The sequence below is a fragment of the Rhipicephalus microplus genome, unplaced genomic scaffold, assembly GCF_043290135.1.
Source record: "Rhipicephalus microplus isolate Deutch F79 unplaced genomic scaffold, USDA_Rmic scaffold_147, whole genome shotgun sequence".
Taxonomy (NCBI): Eukaryota; Metazoa; Arthropoda; class Arachnida; order Ixodida; family Ixodidae; genus Rhipicephalus; species Rhipicephalus microplus.
This window is the reverse complement of record NW_027464718.1, coordinates 367,501-390,772: the sequence shown is the minus strand read 5'-3', so window position 1 is coordinate 390,772 and position 23,272 is coordinate 367,501. Positions and strand designations below refer to the sequence as shown.

Sequence of the window (23,272 nt, the reverse complement as noted above, 5' to 3'; positions counted from 1 at the left end):
CTTCCGTGTTGGTATAGATCTTCTTAATCCTTTTCCCGAGTCAAAATCGGGCACCAAGTAGGTCGCCGTGGCCCTAGACTACGCGACTAAGTATGCCATCACTCGAGCGCTCCCCACGAGCACCGCTACTGACTTTGTGGACTTTTTGCTCCACGAATACATCCTACACCATGGCGCTCCTCGTCAATTACTCATGGATCGCGGCCACGCATTTTTGTCCTGAGTAATCCACGATCTTCTGCGCTCTTCCTCAACGCGGCACAAGTTGACCACTTCCTACCAACTTCAAACAAATGGCCTTACTGAACGCCTAAATCCCAGCCTCACGAAAATGCTCGCGCTGTATGTGTCCTTCCACCATCATGACTGGGACCTGGCCCTACCTCACGTGGCCTTCGCGTACAATCATTCGCACCACGACACCACTGGTTTTTCACCCGTTTATTTGCACTATGGCCGTGATCCGACGTTACCACTCGACACCCTACTTCCAACCACAACGCCGTAAACCGAATATGCAAGCGACGCTATTGCTCGTGCCTACCACGCAGGTCAGGTCGCGAGCATCAGACTTTCGGCTTCGCAAGCCACTCAGAAAGCCATCTACGACAGCCGGCATGTTGACGTACACTTCTCACCTGGTTCTCTCGTTCTCCTGTGGCGCCCATTTCGTCGAGTTGGCTTATCAAAGAAGTTGTCCCGCTACATGGGTATTTACCGTATCATCCGCCAGGTAACCGACGCCACCTATGAGATCATTCCTGCATCTGAGACCACAAGCGTGGCTGCAACCACACCCAGTGAAGTTGTGCACGTCAGCAGGCTAAAACCTTATCACCTGCCTTCTGAAGACCGTAATTAATGTGCACCGAGACAGCGCTTTTACCACCGGGGGGTAATGCTACGTAGCTGATATATCAGCGGTCAGAAGACGACAACGAGAAAGTCGTCTGTCGGTTGTGCGCGCTGTCCTCAATATTAGTCAATGCTATACGCATCAGTGTCAACATAGATTCTAAATAGACACGCCTCGTGTCATTTTTACTTAACAATATTATACACAACAACACGAAAATAAAATACGGAGATGTATTCGTAATTGTATACACTTTCAGTGCCTGTTTCAATGTCTGCTTTGTCTTTTTTTAACTTTTCGTAATAATGCCGCGCAGTATGTATGGTTATGACCAAGTAGGTCGAATCAAAACGGATATATATGGCGTTTGTTAAGTGCCACTTAGGGGCAGAAAACAAGCCCAGGCAAGTCACAAAACGAGTCTAAAACATGTCATGAAGAATTTCTATATACGACGCGCACTTTTGGTAACAATCGACACGTATACGCATGTCTAAACTTTAGCAAAACGTAAAGGTGTATATCCTCGAGCTCTTTTGGGGACACGATCATTTTCGCGTAATTTCTCGTTGTATTTTGCAGTGATGTTTACACGTACTGTAAATACGTGAGCTTGTTAAAACGTCAACATCACGGCAGCTCACCTTGCATCGTTCTCGAGGCGGCGTGGGTCAGCTGGCTGTTTCGGTCACGGACGCGGCGAGTGATCGTGCGAGCGTACGAAGTCGTATCCCAAATGCGTACGCTCGAGGATATTATTGCAGCTTTTTGGCTAGCTTAGCTACGTATTTCCAAGTGGACAATGCAGACATAAACCAACACGCCCGTGGCGCATTGTTTCGTTTTCTGCCACGACGGCAGAGTTTGTTTGTTTACGCTCGCTCTCCGAGCGTTCGATTTTGCAATCTTCGGGCAGCTTCGGGTTGTCTCGGGCTCCCCACACACGTGACCACTACGGTGTTTCCTACCCCGATCAGAACTAGCTGGCTGACTTTTGACTAGCTCTGGCTGCCAGAGAGCTGCCAGGTGCCTGAAAATGTAAGAGACCCACTGGCTCCTGCGCCCAGCTGCTCGTGTACGCAGTTTTCGTCCGCGAACGTGGCCCACTGGAAACAGTTTTTGTAGCGTTAGCTACACTGGCCTCGCTGAGCCAACTTTGCGTGGCACTGGTCTGCGCATGCGCAATGATACTCTGCCGCCGCCGCGCGCGGCTCTTCGCCGGTGTGCGCGCAGTTCGATGCGCTGCGCAGACGATCAGTGGTGCCACGCACCGGAGCCGGCACCCCCCTCGCACTCGGCCGCGGCCGCGCACGACTCGCCGCCGCCGGTGTGCGCTTTCCAGAGAAGTGCCGTCATAGCCTTGGTAGACATATAGACGCCGACGCGCGCGCCTTCCCTGTGCAGTCGCTATCTGACACTAGTGTACTGGAGCCGCTTGATAGCGCCTCTGACTGGCGTTTGCCACTGTGGTATAGCTATGGAGAAGGAGAGTGCAAATGCTGCTCAACGATGCAGAAGAGCGGAGAAGCTTAACTCATCGGATCCCGAAGTAGTTGCCCGGCAAAATAAATATACATGTGCCACATAGTATACGTATACCATGTGTGTGTCATTGGAACAGCTGTGAGCATAATATCTGGAAAGCTAAGTTTAATCAGCTGAACCTTTGCTAAAGCTATGTATATCCTGGCAAAGCTGAGCTAAGCCATTGCCTTTATTTAATTACACGCATAGAAAACAAAGAAGCTGCACGCTGCAAACTTTGCCCCGAAATCGTACATGCTGCAGTCGGAGTATCATCGAATTTGATTCGGCACCTAAGAAGAAAGCACGAGCACGAGTATACGCCACGATAGAAAGGGCTGGGAAACCAGCCGAAGATAACGTCTGCCTTCACCGCTGGCTGCAGCTCCGTGCCTGCCCATCGAAAAGCTGCTCTTGACGACGCCATGCTGAACATGATTCGCACAGACATAGACCCTCAAACCACGGGGTAGAATTCTGGCGGCAACGGCCGCATTTTCGATGCAGGTGAAGATGCTGGAGGGTCATGTGCTTGGATTTAGGTGCATGTTAAAGAACCCCAGGTGCTCGAAATTTCCAGAGTCTTTTACTAAGCCGTCACGCACAGTCATATGGTGGTTTTGGGACATCAAAGCTCAATAATATTTATTGAAGTGCGAGATCACTACGCATTCTCTGGCTGCACTTTTAGTTGACCAGAGCCAAGCCAGGGCCAAGAGTAGGCGTGATGTAAAAGTATGAACGATCTGCCTATTTGTGAAAGAGAAACCGAGGGATAAGTTAGTGTACAAACAAGTGCATTATAGCGGCACATACTGAAGGAAAAAACAAGTTATCCGTGCACTTGGGTTCCTAATGATACTCTAAGTACTGCCTGAACTTTATACCATCAGCAGTTTAGTACCCGACATAATTAAATACCCTTTGCGACAAGAGAAAAGATTACATACCTGCGCACTTGCAAACACATGTTCTCACCCCATTCATACTTGCGAGGTACGCTTGACAAGCGAGACAGCTGCGTTCCAGTGTTGCGTATTCAACGCAAAGGCACAAGGTGTCCAAGCGGTGTATTGTTCCAACTAATACATGGAGATATTGAGGTTTTTGCGCTCCTTTAGGCATATTTTCGTTTCCTTCATATTCACGACTACTCCACACATGGCAAAACTGCTTAGTCTTCTGGAACACAAATATGGTCGGCAGAAAATTATGCTATGCCTTCACTTTGGAATTAATACATTTAAGCTTACACGATGTTAAGGCATCACCATTCGTTTGAACATGCTGATCATGCAAATACTATAGGTAGCGATAGAGCTGCCCTACAGGAATTAGCAAGAAGAGTATTGCACGAGATATGTCACCAAGCTTCTAGCCCTAGAATTTGGTAACGTATCTTGCATTCCTATGCAAACTCGAAAACATCTACTATACTTCATAGACTCCCGGCGCGGATTCGCAATATTCTTTCCTTCCAAGGCCTACATATCTGTTCAGGCGAAATAAACGCTGGAGAACATATAGAGCGTTAACAAAGAGGGATGTAAGGGAGACGACAAAACAATGCGCTTAATATGTTAGCTCTCAATATGTTATCGAGCTCCATTTACCAAAAGGCCCAAAAAATGGCACAGATAAAAGTTTTTTTGCAGTTTTTGTTAATTCGAATGACGTCAGCTTTATGGCGCAATTATACTTAACTGATTAAAACTGTAAAGATGTCTTTCCGAAGTGGAGGAATCACGAGAATGAAATTAAACAGCCCAGCCACAGGCATTTGGAACGTGAGACGGAATGGGCAAAATTTTTTTAATCCGAAGAATATAAAGGAATGAAATTGCGGCAACTTCTCATTCCCCGAAATGAAATTGGAATAGAATGGAGGCGCCCTTTCCACAACAATGTGTAACTGCTATGGCAGAGCCTAAAACCGTCCCGTTTGCCTTACACTTGATGAGCCCGTGTTGACAAAAAAATTACGGCATATTCACGGGGTGAATGATGATGAATGGGCGAAGCTCCGGAGGGATTCATCGGTAAACTGTGAATCTTCCGTGTAATTGGCCCAGTCGATCATCATGTAAAGACGTGAGAAACGCTGTGTGTGTATATACACAAATCAACTTTTATTTGTTCTTAGACGATGGATGGCTTGCGATGTCCCTTCATTATGACGGCTTTATGGTCTGTGAAACGAAGAGAGAGCGGTTCCTGTATAAGATCTCGCGTCTTTCATCAACTACAAGTACCGCTTTCTAGTTTATAACATCTTGCATCTTTTCATCATCAGCTACAAGTACCACCATCTAGTAAACTCTACAAGAACTAAACGAGAGGTGGCTACATACAGGAGACGGTACCGCCATCTAGTGAACACTGCAAGAACTAAACTAGAGGTGGCTACATGGATGGATGGATGGATGGATGTGGCGGTACCCTTTAGATCGGGCGGCGGCTAACGCCACCTAGCCATAATACTTAGTGAACTAACCATTACATTTATCTTTTTTTTCCTTTAAGTAATGAAGTTGAGGATTCGTACTTCACAGTGAAGGGTTTAATTTTCACTCGTGCCTTGACTTTAGCCACCAATCAGATAACCTCCTTCTAGTTAAGTCTACCCGCTTAAAGTCTATTTTGCCCTCGCTGTCCCTAAATCCCAGTGCTTTGAAAAACTCTGCGCCATCATACTGAACTATAGGGTGAAGCCCTTTACAGAACATTATCAAGTGTTTGGCAGTTTCTTCTTCCTCTCCACACACACTGCATACTGTGTCGACCCCTTCGTATTTGGCCCGATATGTCTTGGTTCGCAGTACTCCCGTCCTGGCCTCAAACAGTAGAGAACTACCCCGAGTATTATCATAGATCCTTTCCTTGGCAATTTCCGGCTTAAAAGTTCGATAGATCTCTAGTGCGGACTTCTTAATCATGCCCATTCTCCACATGTCAGTCTCCGTTTCCTTCACTTTTTTCTTAACCGATAGTTCTTTTTGGTTTGGCCACCTGCTGTTTTCTAAGTATTTACCAGTCAACTTCCTGGTTCGCTTCCTCCATTTTGTATCGACATTCTTCATGTACAAGTAGCTGAAAACCTTCCTAGCCCAAGGCTCTTCCCCCATTTCTCTCAATCGCTTCTCAAATTTTATCTTGCTGCTAGCTTCCCTGCCCTCAAATGATGTCCATCCCATATCACCTTGTACTCCCTGATTTGGTGTATTCCCGTGAGCTCCTAAAGCAAGCCTACCTATTCCACGTTGCTTAATTTCTAATCTTGCTTGAACTTCTGATCTCATGCACAAGACCGCATTGCTGAACGTCAGCCCAGGAACCATGACCCCTTTCCATATTCCTCTCACATCATCATACCTATTGTAATTCCACAGTGCCCTATTTTTCATGACTGCTGCATTCCTGTTACCTTTAGTCATCACGTATATTTCGTGTTCCCTCAGATACTCGGTCCCATTGCTTATCCATACGCCCAGATATTTGTATTTATCTGTTATCTCTAGCGTCACCTCCTGTATTCTAAGCTCACTACCTTCTTTGTCATTGAAAATCATGAGTGCTGATTTTTCCCTACTGAATCTAAAATCTAACCTATCTCCCTCATTACCGCAGATGTCCATCAATCTCTGCAAATCTTCCTTGTTGTTGGCCATTAGCACTATATCATCTGCGTACATTATTGCTGGTAGTGCCTGATTAATAAGTTTTCCTTGTTTGACTAAAGAGAGGTTGAAGCCCAGTCCACTTCCCTCTAATTTTGCCTCTAATCCTTGTAGGTACATCATGAATAATAAGGGTGACAGGGGGCACCCCTGCCTAAGCCCCCGTTTTACCTCTGCAGGCTTGGATACCTGTTTTTCCAACTTTATAACTACCTTGTTACCTTTATAGACACCCTTTAAAAGATTAGTGACTACATGTTCCACGCCTAGTGTGTCCAGTATTCCCCACAATTCCTCTTGAACCACGCTATCGTACGCTCTCTTGATATCCAAGAATGCTAGCCACAGGGGCCTGTGTTCTTTTTCTGCTATTTCGATGCACTGCGTCAGTGAGAACAGATTGTCTTCCAACCTCCTGTGTTTCCGAAACCCATTCTGCAGTTCCCCCAGCACCCCCTCATCCTCTATCTACGCCTGCAGTCTTTCCTTTATAATCTGCATCGCCAGCCTGTAGACCACTGATGTCACTGTTATAGGACGGTAGTTGTTTATGTCAGCTTTGTCCCCCTTTCCTTTATAGATCATGCTCATCCTGCTAAGTTTCCATCCATCGGGAACTTCACCATCGATTATTATTGTACTCACTGCCTCTCTCAAAGCCTGCTTAGACTTCGGACCTAATTTTTTTTATCAGCCTAATTGGAATGCCATCTGGGCCTGTTGATGTACTACTAGGAACCCTTTTTTCAGCCCTTTCCCATACATACAGGGGACGGTACCGCCATCTAGTGAACACTGCAAGAACTAAACTAGAGGTGGCTACATACAGGCTACAGGGGACGCACAGCCCACGCCCTAAGGAGCTTCGCCCCTAAAATTGCGGCGTGAGCCCTATCAAGCAAAGCACAGCATTCAGATCACATGCTGTACAAGTTAGCTCGTAGCCATCCCCTGTGTGTTGAGAAAACCTGGTTAACGATTTAGAGTACTTGGTGCTCTACTATTGGAGAGCTGAAAGCCGTGTGTTTAGAATACGTGGTTAACGATTTAGAGTACTCGGTATAGTCTACTAAGGTAGAGCTGAAAGCCATCCCGTGGGCCTCACGCCTAATGCGGCCATAACGAAGTACTCCTGACTGTACACGAGAGAACTTGCTGAAATGTACCCGTACGACTGAAGAAAACATTCGCGCTTGTTTAAAACAGCCACTCCAACTGTTCTCAGAAAGTATGGAATCCTTTTCAGAATTTATTATTTATTGCAGTTACTTTAAGAACTTAATCATAGCTTTTAGTGGATTTCCGCAGTAGCGCATATGATTCATGCAAACTCTGCTAACGCAAAATTCGTAAAGAAACATTAACGCCACCAGAAAGCCACGAACTGGGCCATTCGACAGTTTATGAGACAAGCTACTTTTTTTTACTGAACGCATACTTCTCCTAAATGAGTGAATGGTATTGTTCTTACACCTATGTTGTCACACTTTCAGTGACAATCTTCGCTTCTGACGAGAGGCACACACGTTGTCACATTGGCTTAAGACGCCTTGTTCTAGTCAAGAGAGTGATACAATTCCTTTCTTCTATTGCACGTGGCTATGTCAGCGAGGATAATGACTGAAGCATGATGCCGCTAATGCCGCAATAAAAATCTGGCTATTTTCTGTGAGACAAGGTAGAGTGCAAATGTAAAACATAAACAGCGTGACATGTCCCGCCCCACACGAAGAAAACGCGTTTGTTGTACAATCTAAGTTGGTTGTACGCATTGTGTATATTTGTGCCGAAGATAGCGTCGAAACCCCAAGCGTTCGTCGCACGTGGTGCGATAAAAATATGAATATTACGTGAAGTCACATCTCTATTATTTGATTGTTCCTACTGTCTTCCGGAAGCTTATATTTTTATGCAATCCGATTTGGTGTAACGTATTCGATTTTTGAAAAGTAATTCGAAACACAAAGTCCTGCCACTTATGTGGCTTGCTTCGATTCATCAGTGTTCAGTAATGAGGCGCCTGATTGCGCGAGGCTGGGCTGGTGCTGTTGAGTGCCCTGACAGCTGGCGATATGTAGAAGATGTACTGGGCGGTTGTGTTCATTGAGATGATCAGCGTGGAAAGCAGAGCCGTCTTCAAGACCAAGCCAGCTAGCACCTGCGCCACGATTTTTCGTCGTCAAAATCTGGCCTTTTGTAAGTATACGATAAGAAGCAGTATAGACACACGTCTCTGTATTGAAGAATGCAACACGCTTAAATGATGAAAACAGAAGACAAGACCACACACGTTTGCATAAGAAAGCGTGTTGTCTGGAAAATTTGTGCTCAGTTTTGATTTTTTTTAGTCTGAGGCGTTAACCACTCAGCCACCGAGGAGCACGTCTCACTTCTGTATTTTTTTGGCAATGATCTTGAGTGAACGCATTCTAAGGTAAACTAATTGGTGATGCGCTGATTAAAAAAATTACAATAAAGTTTCTCAGGCAGACGGAGGTTAACAAAACGAAATTGCAAAAAGCGCTCTGTTTGTTTCACCAAACAATGTCTGAATGTCTGCTTCATCGCGATTTTTGCAATCTGCGTATAATCTAAGCTTTTATAAGAACCGATTTGCCTCGGTCACCGCTTTACTGACAGAGTTCCTAGGGGTAAAAAATCTAACATTCACGAAGTAACTGCGTTCATTGTTCTGTTCACATTATATTCGTCCGGCTCGCAAATGCCCTTGACTGCACAGTGATCATGTTGATACCCACCAGGTGTCGCAAGGGCACTTCGGCGACCTCGTGAAGGATCACCAGGGGAAGCGTGATGGGCATGATCAGGTTGGACGACGCTGCCACGACCACAGGTATCGCGTAGTAGATGGGATGCATGCGCGTACTCACAGCCTGCGCCGACAAGATCGCTACGTCTCTGAAGTGGTCGCAGTGAAAGAATCACTTCATGCTTTACGAGGGTCATTTCATAACACGAAAGTCGCTTGATGATGTTGGTGATCACACTGTACTAAATACGTCCGTAGACAAAGGCGTGTGAAGCGTTTACCTTCAGAAGGCGAGGGTTCATCGCAGACTCCCCCCGGCCATACTATGACGATGTATGGGGCTATCTTTGCACCCCCCCTCTTGAGTAATTACCCCCCTCTTGCCTCCCCGCGTTCTATGCGCATGACAACGTATGTAGCGGACCCCGATATACCTATTCTAAACAAGATGTACGCACAGTACCGTTCACTGTTGAAAGGAACATTTGAATGAGCAATCTTCATGTTGCTGAATGCTTAACTGCAAGTTAACTAAGAATATACTTCGCACATGGCACTAACCTGCCTAAAATAGTTGTGGCTGTAAACCACCAGTAGTATTATACGAATATAGGCCGCTATGCTTTTGCAAGAAAGCGAATTCTGCACATGTTCTGTACGCAAGTGTTTTGTTTAGCAGTGGACGAGTCTGTACAAGTGTTGTCGAAGGTCTAGTGCAGACTCAGCTTTGTGTTCTGGTCAGTACGTGTCCCATATCACGGATTAACCTTATATAGTATAGACTACGAAGTGAAACACTTCACTTCTACTTTATTTCGCTCTGAAACATTTTGATGTCACAAAACAAGCACAGTTCAAGAAAGCGCCCGAAATAGCATCATGAAAAATGGCGGTTACTAAACAATTCATTGGACGACTATTTTTCAGTCAGCTGGTTAATCAACACGGCAATCAACAGTGTAGAGACTAATGTAGCAAGGACGCGAGTGTTATGGCAGAATATATCACATTCGGCCCATAATATATGGAAAGAGACACAGTAAAGAGCACAACACGACAAATGTCTAACTTTGACCGGACTGAGGGACAGTATAATGCATAAGTGGCGGCTCCTGCGCCGACACAGACGCATCGGCTTTGATCCGTCAAGTACTCTTTGTCCCTAAAGGGGACAGTGAGATTTTGTAGTTTAAAGAGACACTAAAGAGGAACGATCACTTAGTTCAGATTAGGACTCCACTCTGAAAATTCTAATGTCATATATTTTTCTATCTTAAGTTCATTATTAGCGGAGAAGTTTAAGGTTGAAGAATAATCTTTTAAATTTGTCCGAACATATCCGCGCGTGACGTCAGAATTGAAAAAAGTATATTCGATATTTTCGTGGCATTGGCTCTACGAAATATTCTAAACTAAGTATGCTCACTCTATGACACCCAGATATTACAGTTATATAGAATGAAAAACGTCTTTTCTTTTTATCGATTTCAAGCTGTGTAGGACCCAGTAGACATCTTCAAACTTTCTTACGTCATGATGTTTGGTGCACCATGGACGGTTGACAACTTTATTGTTCCGCCAGATAAGACGGCTTCGTATACACTCTTCATGTCTACACACAGGCACACATGCACACGTGTGCATGTACATGTGTGCATGTGTGCGCACATGTGCATGTGTGCCTGTAGGCATGTGTGCCTACAGGTACACATGCCTGTAGGCACACTTGCCTACAGGTGACGGGGGCTGGCACCTTCGCGATTACAAGCATACGATGAGGTTCCGACTCCTCGCTGCTTCTTCTGCCAGGCAGATGGCTTGTTGCTGTGAAGCAGGGCGCTCGCTCTGCAGCAGGGCTTCCTAGGCTTCTCTACAATTTATATTGTAGAGGGTCCCTCTCGCCCCACAGTGCTTTCATCTATATCGTTTTGCCCATCGTCCTTCTAATCAGGATATGCCCAGACCGGGTTTACGTAATTGCCATCTTGCAGGCGCCGCCATGCGATCAGCCTCTCTACTGTTCAGGTTTTTATCTTGTACCAGCTTCGCTCTCTGAAGTAGCCGATAATGTTCAAAGATTTCATTCTAACTTTGTAGGCTCTCGTGCATGTTGTGGCAGTCGGGTGACTCCACAGTGACCCGAAAGTAGAGGGCTCGGGCTAACTCGGGGGTCACCTCTTTGCCAGGCGCGCACGTGTGTGCTGGAGTCGACATTAGGCTAATGTTTCTGTTTAGCTGTCTATACCAAACGAAACCCTTGCCGCTTCGGGCGAGATCCAATATTTACCGAAATTTCAGATGGCCGTTTTGGTATCGATGATTGTAATATGAGCTCCTGTTCCAATGCTAGCGAGCGCTATCGCAAGTTCTTCAGCCGTTATCGTATTGCGTCTTCTATAATGGTAGCGGCTTATACGGTGGCACCTTGGCCGTCGACTACCAAGGCGACTGCCGCGCCCTTTTGGCCACTTGCCGCATCCAACTTGACCCAAGGCGTCTGATTAGAGTTTGTGCTCCCCTTCCTCCTCTTCTCTGCGTCATGTATGGGATCAATGTTTTGAGGAAATGAGGGAAATATTTAGATTTTCTCGGTGTTTGGTACGGGAATCTCAAGGTGATGTCGCCACCCGCATTTTCTTTTCGCGCGTTTTCTTGCTTACCAAGTTTCGTGTCGCGTTGAGTGTAGTGTTTTCGGGATTGCGAAATTGTACTTTACTAACAACGCGCAAAACAAGATTTTTCTGCTCAGTGTACCTTTACCTATTATTTACCGTCATCCAACTGTTATGGATGTCGACCACACCATACTACTCCAAAAAATGTTCCTTTTTTTTCGTGTGAAGCAGCAGCATAAGGAAAAAGTCAAGGTACTTGTTGACTGTCGGTTATGAACCGTTTGTCAATTACGTCAAGCTGTATTTTTAACTGAGTTAATGATAATATTGTTCTTAGCAAGCAAAAAAGCAATAAGTGTTACAAATGGTGATGATGCAAAAACAACAATACCCGCATGATTTAGTGTCATTATAATTGCCGCAGTGGGGGGGGGGGGGTTGCAGTCTCCTTTCCCGAGTATATTTCATGAATCATCAGTGGAGTGAATTCTATATACATCGCATGTTCTAACGTGCCCCTTTTTTTATATGTAATAAGTCGTATAGTACAACGCAATTAATAAAGATTTCCTCTATATATAACTGTAAAAGAGAGTAAGCAATATCATTTGTATACGAATAGGAAGCTACACCACGAGAGAGCAGGAAGCAACACCGAGCGAGTGGCAAATGCTTCAAGCTGACCTCCTCGCATCATGCCTTTGCGGCTCGTACCACACCAAATAGAAAAATTCTTCGGCTACAAAGTGGTGGCTCGCCACAATGTACAGTGTCTAACAAAAATTTCTCATGTGACCTGGTAAAACCCATTCAAGAAACAAATGACAAACAAAAAACACGTGGATTTTTTTTCCTAATTTAAACGCTACGTTACCCTGACGACTCACCACGATTTCGCATTAGTTATTCATTGTCATGTGGCTGCACAGAAGCACCTCCTGTTCCCTACGCATGCCAGAAGATGCCGGGGAGATGCTGAGCAGACGACGCGGCACGGATGAATACATGTGTAGAGGCTAATCGGGCTGGCCATTGGCTAAGATGACTTGTGGCCTTGCCAGCACTGAAATAAACTTATGAGGTGGAGTATTGGTTGCACCCCATAGAGTTCCGAAAGCTAAATTTTGCCCGGTGACCTGAATAGCGGTCTTCAACTGTACTTGAAAGCGATATTTGAGGCTAAGAAACGTTCACATAGGTACCCATTATGAAAATGTTCATTGATTATGAAAATGTCCATTGATGTTGAAATTGTGGCACAAACTTCAAAAATAGGCAGTTATAGGCTTTGAAACACTATAAATACTCTTATTAACCTCTCAATTATGCTCGTGCATCATGGTGGCATGATAATAACGCAGGAAACAAAACAGGCATTTCCTTATAATTTGGTCTGTAGTAACTATATTCTTAGTCATGTTAACTTGAGAGTAGCCAACACTCGCTACTACTAGCCGGCATTATTCTGCAATTACCCAGCATTATTCAAGAATTCTACTGAGATTTGACACGTTATTCCTGTAATCGAGCAAATACTGTAGCAAACGAGGGTTTCTAACTTGATAACAAAATTAAACTGAGTGAGATGTCACCGTTGACATGCCATCCCAATAGAGAGAGTTACCGCAAGAACACCGAAAAGACATCCTCTTCAAGACTGCTTGAAATATATCTGCTTTAAGCTAGATGGTGTACCGCATGAATGGTGAGTGGTAGCAGCATGCGACTGAGTGATTCGTTGTTCATGGCCTCCGAGAGCAGCGCAGCCACCACGGCGAGAACGATTTGCACCGTGAGCGGAGATTGCTGCATCCAGGAAGACGGGCGCAAGGTCTTCGTCAGCGTGTTGTTGGCCTGCATCACGTTGGCACAGACAGCTTGAGAAACAACTAAAAAGTGGAGTGGTGCACAAGCTAATAGCCGAGGTAGAACATCTAAAGACATTGCCTATCTTTAAACCGCTAGCAACTTCTGAGAAAGTCCCACTTGCATGTTGCACAATACTACGAATCACGGTTAAACTGAAACTGATTGTCCCACCAGACAAAACAGAGAAGACGAGACTCTGGGATCTAGATGAATTGAGAAAACCGACGTAATGAACTACGCGCAAAATGCGTCTTCGACCGGTGAGTCTAAAACTAGGAAAAAATCGCTCCCTCATTCGTTGGGAAAAAGGAGAGTATAAAATGCCCAACTCAATCGACACTTGAGCCGGCAACCGCCAAAGCTTGCCATGCGCACCACTCATTTGTGGTCGCCACGGACCCCTCTTATTTGACGAAAAGTAGCCACCAGGCACATTCCGCGGAAGCGTGTTTTCTTTCCATTTCTTCTCTATTTGAATTGTCCCCGAAAAGTGCGCAGGTAGCAGGCCAATCCACGTAACCTGCAGGCCCAAGGTGTGTTAGCCGATTACATGATAACGAATGGGGTACGACGGAGTTCCAACAGATGTTTGGGAGTTCGCGGCTACGTTACATTTATAGTTACCAGAACCGCTGCGGGATATCGGAGCGTGTACGCTCCGCAATTATCTGAATCAGATTTACTGGTGAGGGCATACAAATAATTTGGAGGAAGAGTTCAAGGCTAAGCCGGGCGCTGACGTATATTTTGGACGGCACATCCGTTCGATCATCGTCCTCTCTGCCGCTTCAAGCACGATCATGCAGATGAGAATAATATATGATAACTAGTTGAGAACCTATAATGCAGGAACGTTCATTTAGAAGGACGCGTTGTTCAAAATGAAAGAGAACAGGTACTACATCACATTTGGCAACTCATTGTGCGTCTTGAGGATGAATGCTCAGTTTAGAATGCACAAGAGTTCTGTGGAGCAGTAGAAAAGAAATAAGTCCTGCCTGGCTTCAAGCATCTGGATGTGCTGTGTTTATAGTTATGTTCATCGGGCTTTGTGGCTGTGTTCTAGGACACATGGAACATCAGAATTGCTAGTGCATTCATATGCATGTGCCCATCAATAAGCCTTTGGAGATTACTTGCAAAATTCTGCGTCCATACGCTTTCAGGTGATGACTGATTTGCCTCTGCGCTGTTATTAACCGTATAAATCTGGTTTGCTTAATTGGTAAGCGACCATCCCCGGAAATTTTCGGAGCCTCGTTAGATCCTCGAACCAGGATGAATTTCTCTTTAACTTCCTTGTGGCTTCGTGGTACTAACAGGTGGTTGTCAATTATACCAATAAATAAAAGGGTGCTTCAGGGCCCGTTGAAGCAGCTGTCATATAACATGAACATCGCATGTTGGTGGTTCACTTAACCAGCCGCATTTCTATGCGTAGAGTTAATGAAACGTCGTTGTCCTGTGTATTTTGGGTTAAAGCATGGGGCTTTGCTTCCGGAGGATTCCACTTGCAAGTCTCGTCATCAAAATGCATTTTTTATTGCGAAATGAGCCGACGTATACGTCTTTCTAGGAGGCTTTCGTCTTTCAGGTATTGTTCGAAGGTGTGCTGATAATTTTTTTCGCAGTATCTGCTTCTCAGACTTTGAACTCGCCTTTGAGTATTTTACGGTTCTGCCCCGCCATATTAAAACTGTTAATGCGACCCCTTGGCCAACGTCATGAGTGTATGGGTTCTTTTTTCAAAGCAGTATCAAGCACTGTTGTGGCTCAGGCGTAGAATACTTACCTGCCACGCAGAACACTAGGGCTCTATTCCATGTGAAAGCTTTTTTTTTCACTCATGGCTATCTCGTCGCGGCACTTTGACGTTAGTGCGTACACTGCTCTTCGAAGGGGGCTTCAACTTAAACACCTCAGGCTATCGCCTGAATAATAGCTTCAAGGAGTTACGTTTGATTATTACATCCATATCTGCAATGGCTTTCTAGGCGCTTTGGCTTTTGTGATTAAATAAGATATCGATACTTACCTCAATGATTTTGCTCAAGACCTGCACGGCTCCGAGCACCAGAACCACGTGCCATGGAAATCGGCTCCAGCAGTCGGTGGCATCTCTTTCATTTTCCGCCTGGTGCTGCTCGAACGTCACAGCTGACGTCACGATCACCATGCTGCACAGCACGCACAGCTGCGCGTCCCTTCCCAGACAGTCGGTGAAATTAGCGGTGGAATAGACATTCTTCTTTTTTTACATGAGGTGGAATTTAATCTTGAGTTTTCTCGTTTAACAAAGAGCGCTAATAATGTACAAAGAAGTGTTTTACAAAGAGAGTGCTAGGGTCGACATGAGTTTCATGAACTAATTAATTTTTTGCGGTACGATACAGTTGGCATCTTCAGCTGTATCACAAGTCAGCAACACGTCTTTTGGAACTAGCAGCCGGACGACTTGTCTTACTAATGATCTCCGTTTAAGCAGCAGAGCTTTTCTACGGCTGGGCCCCACGACAATTGAGTTTCCACGTCACGTGCCAGGCTCCGGTTACCAAATATAACTTCCCACGGCGTTTATTTGCCTCAGTCGGGAACGAAGCTGTAGCACCACAAACGAAAAACAAGGCTCGAACTTGAAGTGTGCTTAATGTCTTACCGCAGTGAATGGTTCCCAGTTACACCTATTGATGACGTCTTTGTCGCGAATGAAGCGGCAATCACAACAGAACCAAAAGGTAACCGCAGCTCCACTATTTCTGCAGATTATACATTTCGTCAAACTGGCACCATTCGTTACTTCGTTCATGGCGTCGCAACCGAGCTAAGTTTTTAAGACTATCAGCTGCTCTTCTCAGCCCTTACCGCAATAGTCCCTACAATTCATCTTGATAACCACGAATAAATAATTACGCAGGGCCTAGCGGAGGTTATGGCTGCATATCACGTCACGGCGTGCTGGTTGTATAAACCCAAGGTGACGTTGTCTCCAGTGCTTTCATGATAAAAGCCTTCAAGTTTACCGAGCATTTTCTTGTGTCAAAAAAGATCTTTGAAATTGTACTAGCGTTAGCTATGTACGAAAAAAAAATGGCACATCCCACATACAGTGGGAATCGGTGATATGCGAAGCATGAATTAGAAATGTTGATATGTCACTTTAAAATCAGCACAACGTTACGAGGTGGAGGTAAATGATGCTGTACATGACTTCTGTGTCATGCTTATCATGTTTGAATGTGTCGTTTACCTTCGTCATCTATTCACGTCACGTAATACCAAATTTAGTATATTTTGAGCTAGCAAAACGGCCATGAGCACGATATGAGCGCGGTATGTTGTCACGTTCTCACATGACACGCGTGTCAGGATTATCATGTTTGCACCTGTCATATACTTTGTCATCTATTGACGTCACTTAACATCAAACTTGGTACATGTGGAGCTAGCAAAACAACCATGAACACTTCCTGAAGGACCCAATATACTCCAATTTAGCGTAACGCGCGCGCGCGCTGGGCGCAGTGACGCTACGTTAGCAAAACGCGAGCACTCTATAGTCTGACAGCAGGCGCGACTAGCGTCCATCGGCGTTGCCCGACGGCAACCAGCATCAAATGCGACATGCTGCATTTCGCGCCGATGCCATAGAGTAACATTACTCTACGCCGATGCGTTACCCAGACAACACTGCGTATCCCTCTTTTCGTGACGGAGGGACGCTGGACGCGCTGAAACGCGCATGCGTCAAAGCGACGCAGCGTGGCGCGCCTGCGAGTATATGGCAGGACCGCCGCTTGGCATGACAACGTCGCTGGGACGTGACCAAATGAACGCCGGTGAGCATGCGCACCGCATCCCCTGCGCAGAACTGTGGAGGTACCCTCCATTGATAGGGAGGCCGTAACAGAACTGTGCTTATTTCTTACTTTTGCCCTTTCAAAAACACTTATATTTTCGTGGCGGAGGGACGCCGGACGTGCTGAAACGCGCATGCGTCAAAACAACCCAGCCCGGCTTGTGCCAGTATATGGCAACACCTGCGCCTGGCGTGGCAACGACGTCGAGCATGCCCACAGCGTCACGTCGAACTGTAAGGGCGCCTTTAGTGTGGCGTGTAGTCATGCTCGCACATGGCGTGCATCTCATTATTATTATGTTTGCACCAGTCACATACCTTCGTCATCCATTGGCGTCACGTAACACCAAATTTGGCATATGTGAAGCTAGCGAAACGGCCACGAACGCATCATGACCGTAGCATGCAGTCATGTTGTTACATGATACGCATCTCATGCTTATCATGTTTGCACCAGTGTCATACCTTCGTCATACATTCACCTCCCGTAGTACCAAATTTGGTATAGGTGAAGCTAGCGAAACGGCCGCGAGCGCATCATGAGCATGACATGTATATTATGTTTTCACATGACACGCATGTCATGATCATTATGCTTGCACCAGTCGCATACCTCTGTCATCCATTCACGTACCGTAATACCAAATTTGGTATATATAACGATAGCGATACGGCCGCGAGCGCATCATGAGCGTGGCATGCAGTCATGTTTTCACATGACATGCATGTCATCATTTTCATGTTAGGGTCTGTCGCTTGTGTTTGCCATGCAATCATGTCATACCATACCAGTTTTGCAATATGCCATATGAACGAAACCACCGCAAGAGCGCAGGACCATGATATGTAAATCATGACATTTATGACATGCATATCGTGACTGTCATGTTATGACTAGTCAGATATGTTCTTCATTCAGTCATGTTATGCCATACAAAGTTTGGTATCGATACCATTATCGAAGCGGCCAAGAGAGCTTAGGCGGATAGATAGATAGATAGATAGATAGATGAATAGATAGATAGATAGATAGATAGATAGATGAATAGATAGATAGATAGATAGATAGATAGATAGATAGATAGATAGATAGATAGATAGATAGATAGATAGATAGATAGATAGATAGATAGATAGATAGATAGATAGATAGATAGATAGATACGCTAAATGTCGCCAAAGTTTGCTAAGAAATGCTTCGGATTTAACAGCGTCCTTTTGGTCTATAGATCTTTTTGCTGTTTACAAATACAGGTGCTGGACGGCTTCTGGTTTTGTGCACTAGCATAGCCTGCCTAGGAGCATTGGCGGAGATCGAATGCTTTACTGAGTAGCCCACTCATTTTGAACACTTTTTCTTCCATTTGTCTGGCCGAATAATTCATATACATTTTCTTCTAAACTACGCACAACATTACGGGAAATAGTAATGAACTTTGTGTGCCTTCTTTTTAGCAGAACGTGGAAAAAAGTTTTTCCTTGCTCTTGCACAAATAAAAAAAATATTGTTTTATGTTTCAGTGAAGAGTGACAATTAAAGTAACCAGAAGTTTCTTGAGAAGCAAAACGTGCCATGTTTAAAACGACTGAAAAGGTGAAGGGTGTCTCTTTGTTGTATTACACGGTAAAATTGCAAAAACAAAAAGTCTTCAGTCTTCGTTATCGCACTTTAAGGTGCTTATTCTTCAGATGATACATCGAAACTGGTTGATGTTGAATAAAAATGCTTCTAATTACACCCTGGAATTAAAAACTTGAAGGACATTTGCCTGTACGAGAGGATCTTGAGTGAGCAATTAGGCATCGCTCGCAATGCCTTCATAGCATTGGCTGTTTCAAACTTTTCTAGAATGAGTGTACAGTTGCGAGGGGCCCGTAACCATGATAGATTCTTTCATGGGTGATGTCGTAACCTAGCCTTGCGGGGCTATCCTTTCACTGGTAGTAGGTAAGTACGTGTCGGGAGGGCTTTATGCTCTCCCATAGTAGAGTACCATGTACTACAAATCGCTAAACACTTTTTCTGAAGACACACGCCATCTCATATCTATTTTCATGTAAATGAAGTCTGTTTTTTCGTCATCGCTATTGCATGTCTCAGAAAAAAATGTTAGATTGAAATCTTATTGACATCTGTGACAAATTTTTCTAAAGAGCTTCTCACGCCGTAGGTCGTACGTCCCTTGTCGTAGTCGTAGTAGCCACCTCTCGTTTAGTTCTTGAATGTCCGCTGGATGGCGGTAGTTGTATATAATGAGTCTATGATAAAAAGATCCGAGATTGCGGTACTACGAGTCTTGACTAGATGGACGATCTACGGATGGACGGATGGATGGATGGACAGACAGACAAACGCATGGACGCTTCGCCCCACTCATCATTGTTGACTCTGTGTATAAGCTGTAATGTTTTTCGTGAGCTACCGAAGTACATGTTAAGCTTCCGTTATACGACACGAGCTTCTGCATGTGTTGCTGAACGGACGCTAAAGAATGTCTCGATGTTCGCACAGCAGCACACAGGGCAGATGCTGTTGCCGATTATGATTATAGTAATCCAACGCGCTTCGTGATTGGTGTGCCTTTCAACCGGCCACTCGCTACGCAGGTCACATCTTTTGATGCTTGGTGCTTTTCTACGCTTCGGCCACACGATTTCCCGCCCTGTTAAATAGTCATCGCACTAGATGACATTCGTGTAGTCTTTTTCTATTTTAAACGCGAAGCATTTCTTAGAGAACTTCAACCACTTTCAGCGTATCTATCTATCTAGCCGACTACGACTTTCAGCACTCCTCGCTGTTTCGATAATGGTATCTATACCAAAATTAGTATGGAGTGGATCATTCCATAGCGTTCCGCTCGAGAACTCTAACGTCGGCGGAACGTAATTATTCACAATTGGAAAAGGAGGCACTAGCGCTGGTCTTCGGCGTTGTAAAATTTCGAGATTATTTGTTTGGCAACAAGTTCACTCTGTTGACCGATCACAAGCCTCTGACTGGTTTGCTAGGTCCAGATAAACCCATTCCGCAAATGGCAGCGGCCCGCATTCAACGTTGGGCGCTGCTCTTAGCAGCTTATCAATACGACTTGGAATACAGAAAAGGAGAGCTAAATGCAAATGCCGACGCTCTAAGCCGGTTGCCATTACCGGTTCGCGATAATGGCTGGGAAAATGAACTAGCCGAATATGTCCTGCATGCGCAGGCTATGGATGATTTTGTTTTGTCTGCGCAGAGTATTTCAGACCACACCAGCAAAGATGACGTACTTCAGCAAGTGAAGACTTGGATCTTGCAAGGCTGGCCAAGGCGTCTCGGTTCAGAGGAACAGCAGTACCAACCGTATTTTGCACGGAGGCATGAATTGGCCGTGAGTAACGGGATACTCTACTGGGGCCACCGTGTGGTTCTGCCTAAAGCTGCCCGGCAATTTGTTTTGAAAGAGTTGCACGATACGCACCCAGGCATGACGGCAATGAAGAACCTCGCGCGCTCAATTTTCTGGTACCCAGGGCTAGACGGTGAAATTGAAATGCTTGCAAAACGGTGTCCCCAATGCGTGCAGTGTTTGCCTATGCCCCCAGCGCAGGTCCCGGCAAACTGGCCAAAGAACAACAGACGGTGGTACCGCCTACACGTGGATTTTGCTGGTCCCGTGGAAGGGCATATGATCTTCGCCCTCGTCGACGCCGAGACTAAGTGGATCGAAGCAGTGCCCTTGAAGACGGCGACAGCAGCAACTACGGTAGACACACTTAGGTGCATTTTCGCGCGATTTGGCATACCACGGACTGTCGTGTTGGATAATGGTCCGCAATTCACCAGTGCAGAGACAGCGCGGTTCTTCCGGGAAAATGGGGTGCGCCACGTAACGACGGCCCCATACTACCCGCAATCCAACGGTTTGGCGGAACGGGCAGTACGCACCATCAAGGAGGGCCTGAAGAAAAATCGGGTGGGAACGCTGCAAAGTCGGCTTGCCAAATTTTTGTTGCGTTACAGGACAACACCGACCCGAGAGGAGCAGTCGCACGCGGAAAGGCTTTTTGGATTCCAACCACGGACCCGCCTGAGCACCTACCTGGCAGAGGAAGACGGGGCGAAGAGGGAGGCTACCGTCAACGGAGTTCCGAACTCTGGAAAGAAAGAGTTTGCACCAGGAAGGGAGGTGTGGAGTCGACAGTACAGTCAGCTAGGTCAAAGGTGGCTACCCGGAACCGTGACAACAGTCGAAGGCAAGCGATTGTTAACCGTTAACACGCCAAGGGGGGTGCAACGTAGACACGTCGATCAAGTACGACCACGCGACTCGTCGACACCGGTTAAGAAAGAACCGTGCGAAACGCCAATGGCCATGGAGCAATTGCCACTCTCATCCAGCGGCATCCAGTCAACTAGCAGCGAAGCCCTTCAGGCCGGTCTGTCCGAGCCTGGTGAGGAAGCGTCTGGCGGTGGCATCGAGCCAGCAAGTCCAAGGTCCACGGCAGAACCACTCCCACTCCGACGCTCCACCCGTGCCCGCAAGCCGCCGGATAGGTTCTAGCTCAGAGGGGAGGAAGTGATATATCGTAGATTATCAGGTGCACGCGCCGAAGAACATACCGATAACACGTGCCTCCACCCCTCGCCACGGCGCATGCTCCGGCCTCGGGCCAGGGTATTAAAACCAAGACAGCAGCCTCGTGAATAAACATTGTTCCTTCTTGTTCTGGCCATGCATCGTCTTATTCTTCGCCCTTACGATACTACAGCATAACATGAGGGTACGACGATCATAAGATACTAGTTCAAAAGTGTTATATTTATGTCATGAATATTATTAGTACATGTCCTATTTGTGTCAGTTATATTTACGTCATGAATATTATTATTTAAATTTCATGTGAACGAAAGCATCGTTGCTCTTGCGGTGGTTTTGTTCACATGATATGTTGCAAAAGTGATATGGTGTGACATGACTGCATGACGAACATAAGTAACAGACCCTAACGTGGAAATCATGACATGCATGGCATGTAAGTCATGACTATCCGCCGTGCTAAGGTGCACTCGCGGCCATCTCGCTAGCTTCACACATAATAAATTTGGTATTACGGGGCGTGAATGAACGACGGAGGTAAATATCACGTCGAAACATAATAATCACGAAATGCGCGTCATGTAATACTTGACTACATGCTACGCGCATAAAGTGCTTGTGACCGTTTCGCTAGCTCCACATATACCAAGTTTGGTATCATGTGACGTGAATAGACGACGAAGCAAAATGACGCGTCCAAACATAATAATCAAGACATGCGTTTAATGTAAAACATGACCTGCTACGCTTACAGCGTACTCGCGGCGCTTCGCTTGTTCCACATATACCGAATTTGGTATCACGTGACGTCAATAGACGACGAAGCCAAATGACACGCCCGAATAATATATTCATGACATGCATGTCATGTGAAACGTGACTACGCTCATAGCGTGCTCGTGGCCGTTTCGCTACCTTCACGTATGGTAAATTTGGTATTATGTGACGTGAATAGACGACGACCTCAAATTCTATAGGTGCAAACGTTATAAATATGATATGTAATTCATGTACGGCAAATTTTACGTTCAGCTTGTAACATTGTGCTGATTTTAAAAGTGAAATATCATTGTTCCTCATTCGCGCTTCGCATATCAAGGTTTCCCATTGTACGTGGGATCTGCCAATTTTTTTAGTGAAGTTTCGAGCGCTGACATGGACTTGCAGTACAATGCCTGCTTGCCGCGGAGAAGTTTTAGACTCTACTCCCACTCGAACGGAGCATATTTGTTATTTTTCTGCACCTATTGCAAATTTTCGCTCTTGGGCAACGCTGGCAAATTTTTTCCTCAGAACCGACGACTCCGACACCAAACTTTCTGCAAAACTAGCCATGAAACGTTATCGCTTTCAAACAGCAAATGTGTACTTACTTGTCATCAGTACCTGCCATGCGAGCCAGAAGGTACAGGCAGCTGTAGCTTGTTAGAAAAATCATGTAGAGGAGTTCCTTGTGCCTGCGTTACAGCGGCGTTGATCATAAGATATTGCACTGCTGCATCACTAGTATACCATTCACCGC

The 23,272-nt window shown here is 45.6% G+C and overlaps 1 protein-coding gene across 1 annotated transcript; it reads right to left on the bottom strand.

Moving 5' to 3' along the window:
• Positions 1-8,062: 8,062 nt before the first annotated feature.
• On the bottom strand, positions 8,063-15,487 carry LOC142791144 (sodium-dependent high-affinity dicarboxylate transporter 2-like). The gene is made up of 4 exons (XM_075885447.1): positions 15,347-15,487; positions 13,138-13,296; positions 8,817-8,951; positions 8,063-8,215 (listed from the first exon to the last, which is right to left on the bottom strand). The coding sequence occupies exons 1-4, from the start codon at positions 15,485-15,487 to the stop codon at positions 8,063-8,065; spliced, it is 588 nt and encodes a 195-aa protein (XP_075741562.1).
• Positions 15,488-23,272: the final 7,785 nt, after the last annotated feature.

What these genes read in the sequence shown, in the direction of transcription:
- LOC142791144 (XM_075885447.1), bottom strand. Translation starts at nt 15,487, where the DNA reads ATGGTGATCGTGACGTCAGCTGTGACGTTCGAGCAGCACCAGGCGGAA. An exon ending in TACCACTCACCATTCATGCG is followed by an intron (nt 8,952 to 13,137) that starts GTACACCATCTA and finishes TTGTCGGCGCAG; the next exon opens with GCTGTGAGTACGCGCATGCA. An exon ending in AAGTGCCCTTGCGACACCTG is followed by an intron (nt 8,216 to 8,816) that starts GTGGGTATCAAC and finishes ATCGTGGCGCAG; the next exon opens with GTGCTAGCTGGCTTGGTCTT.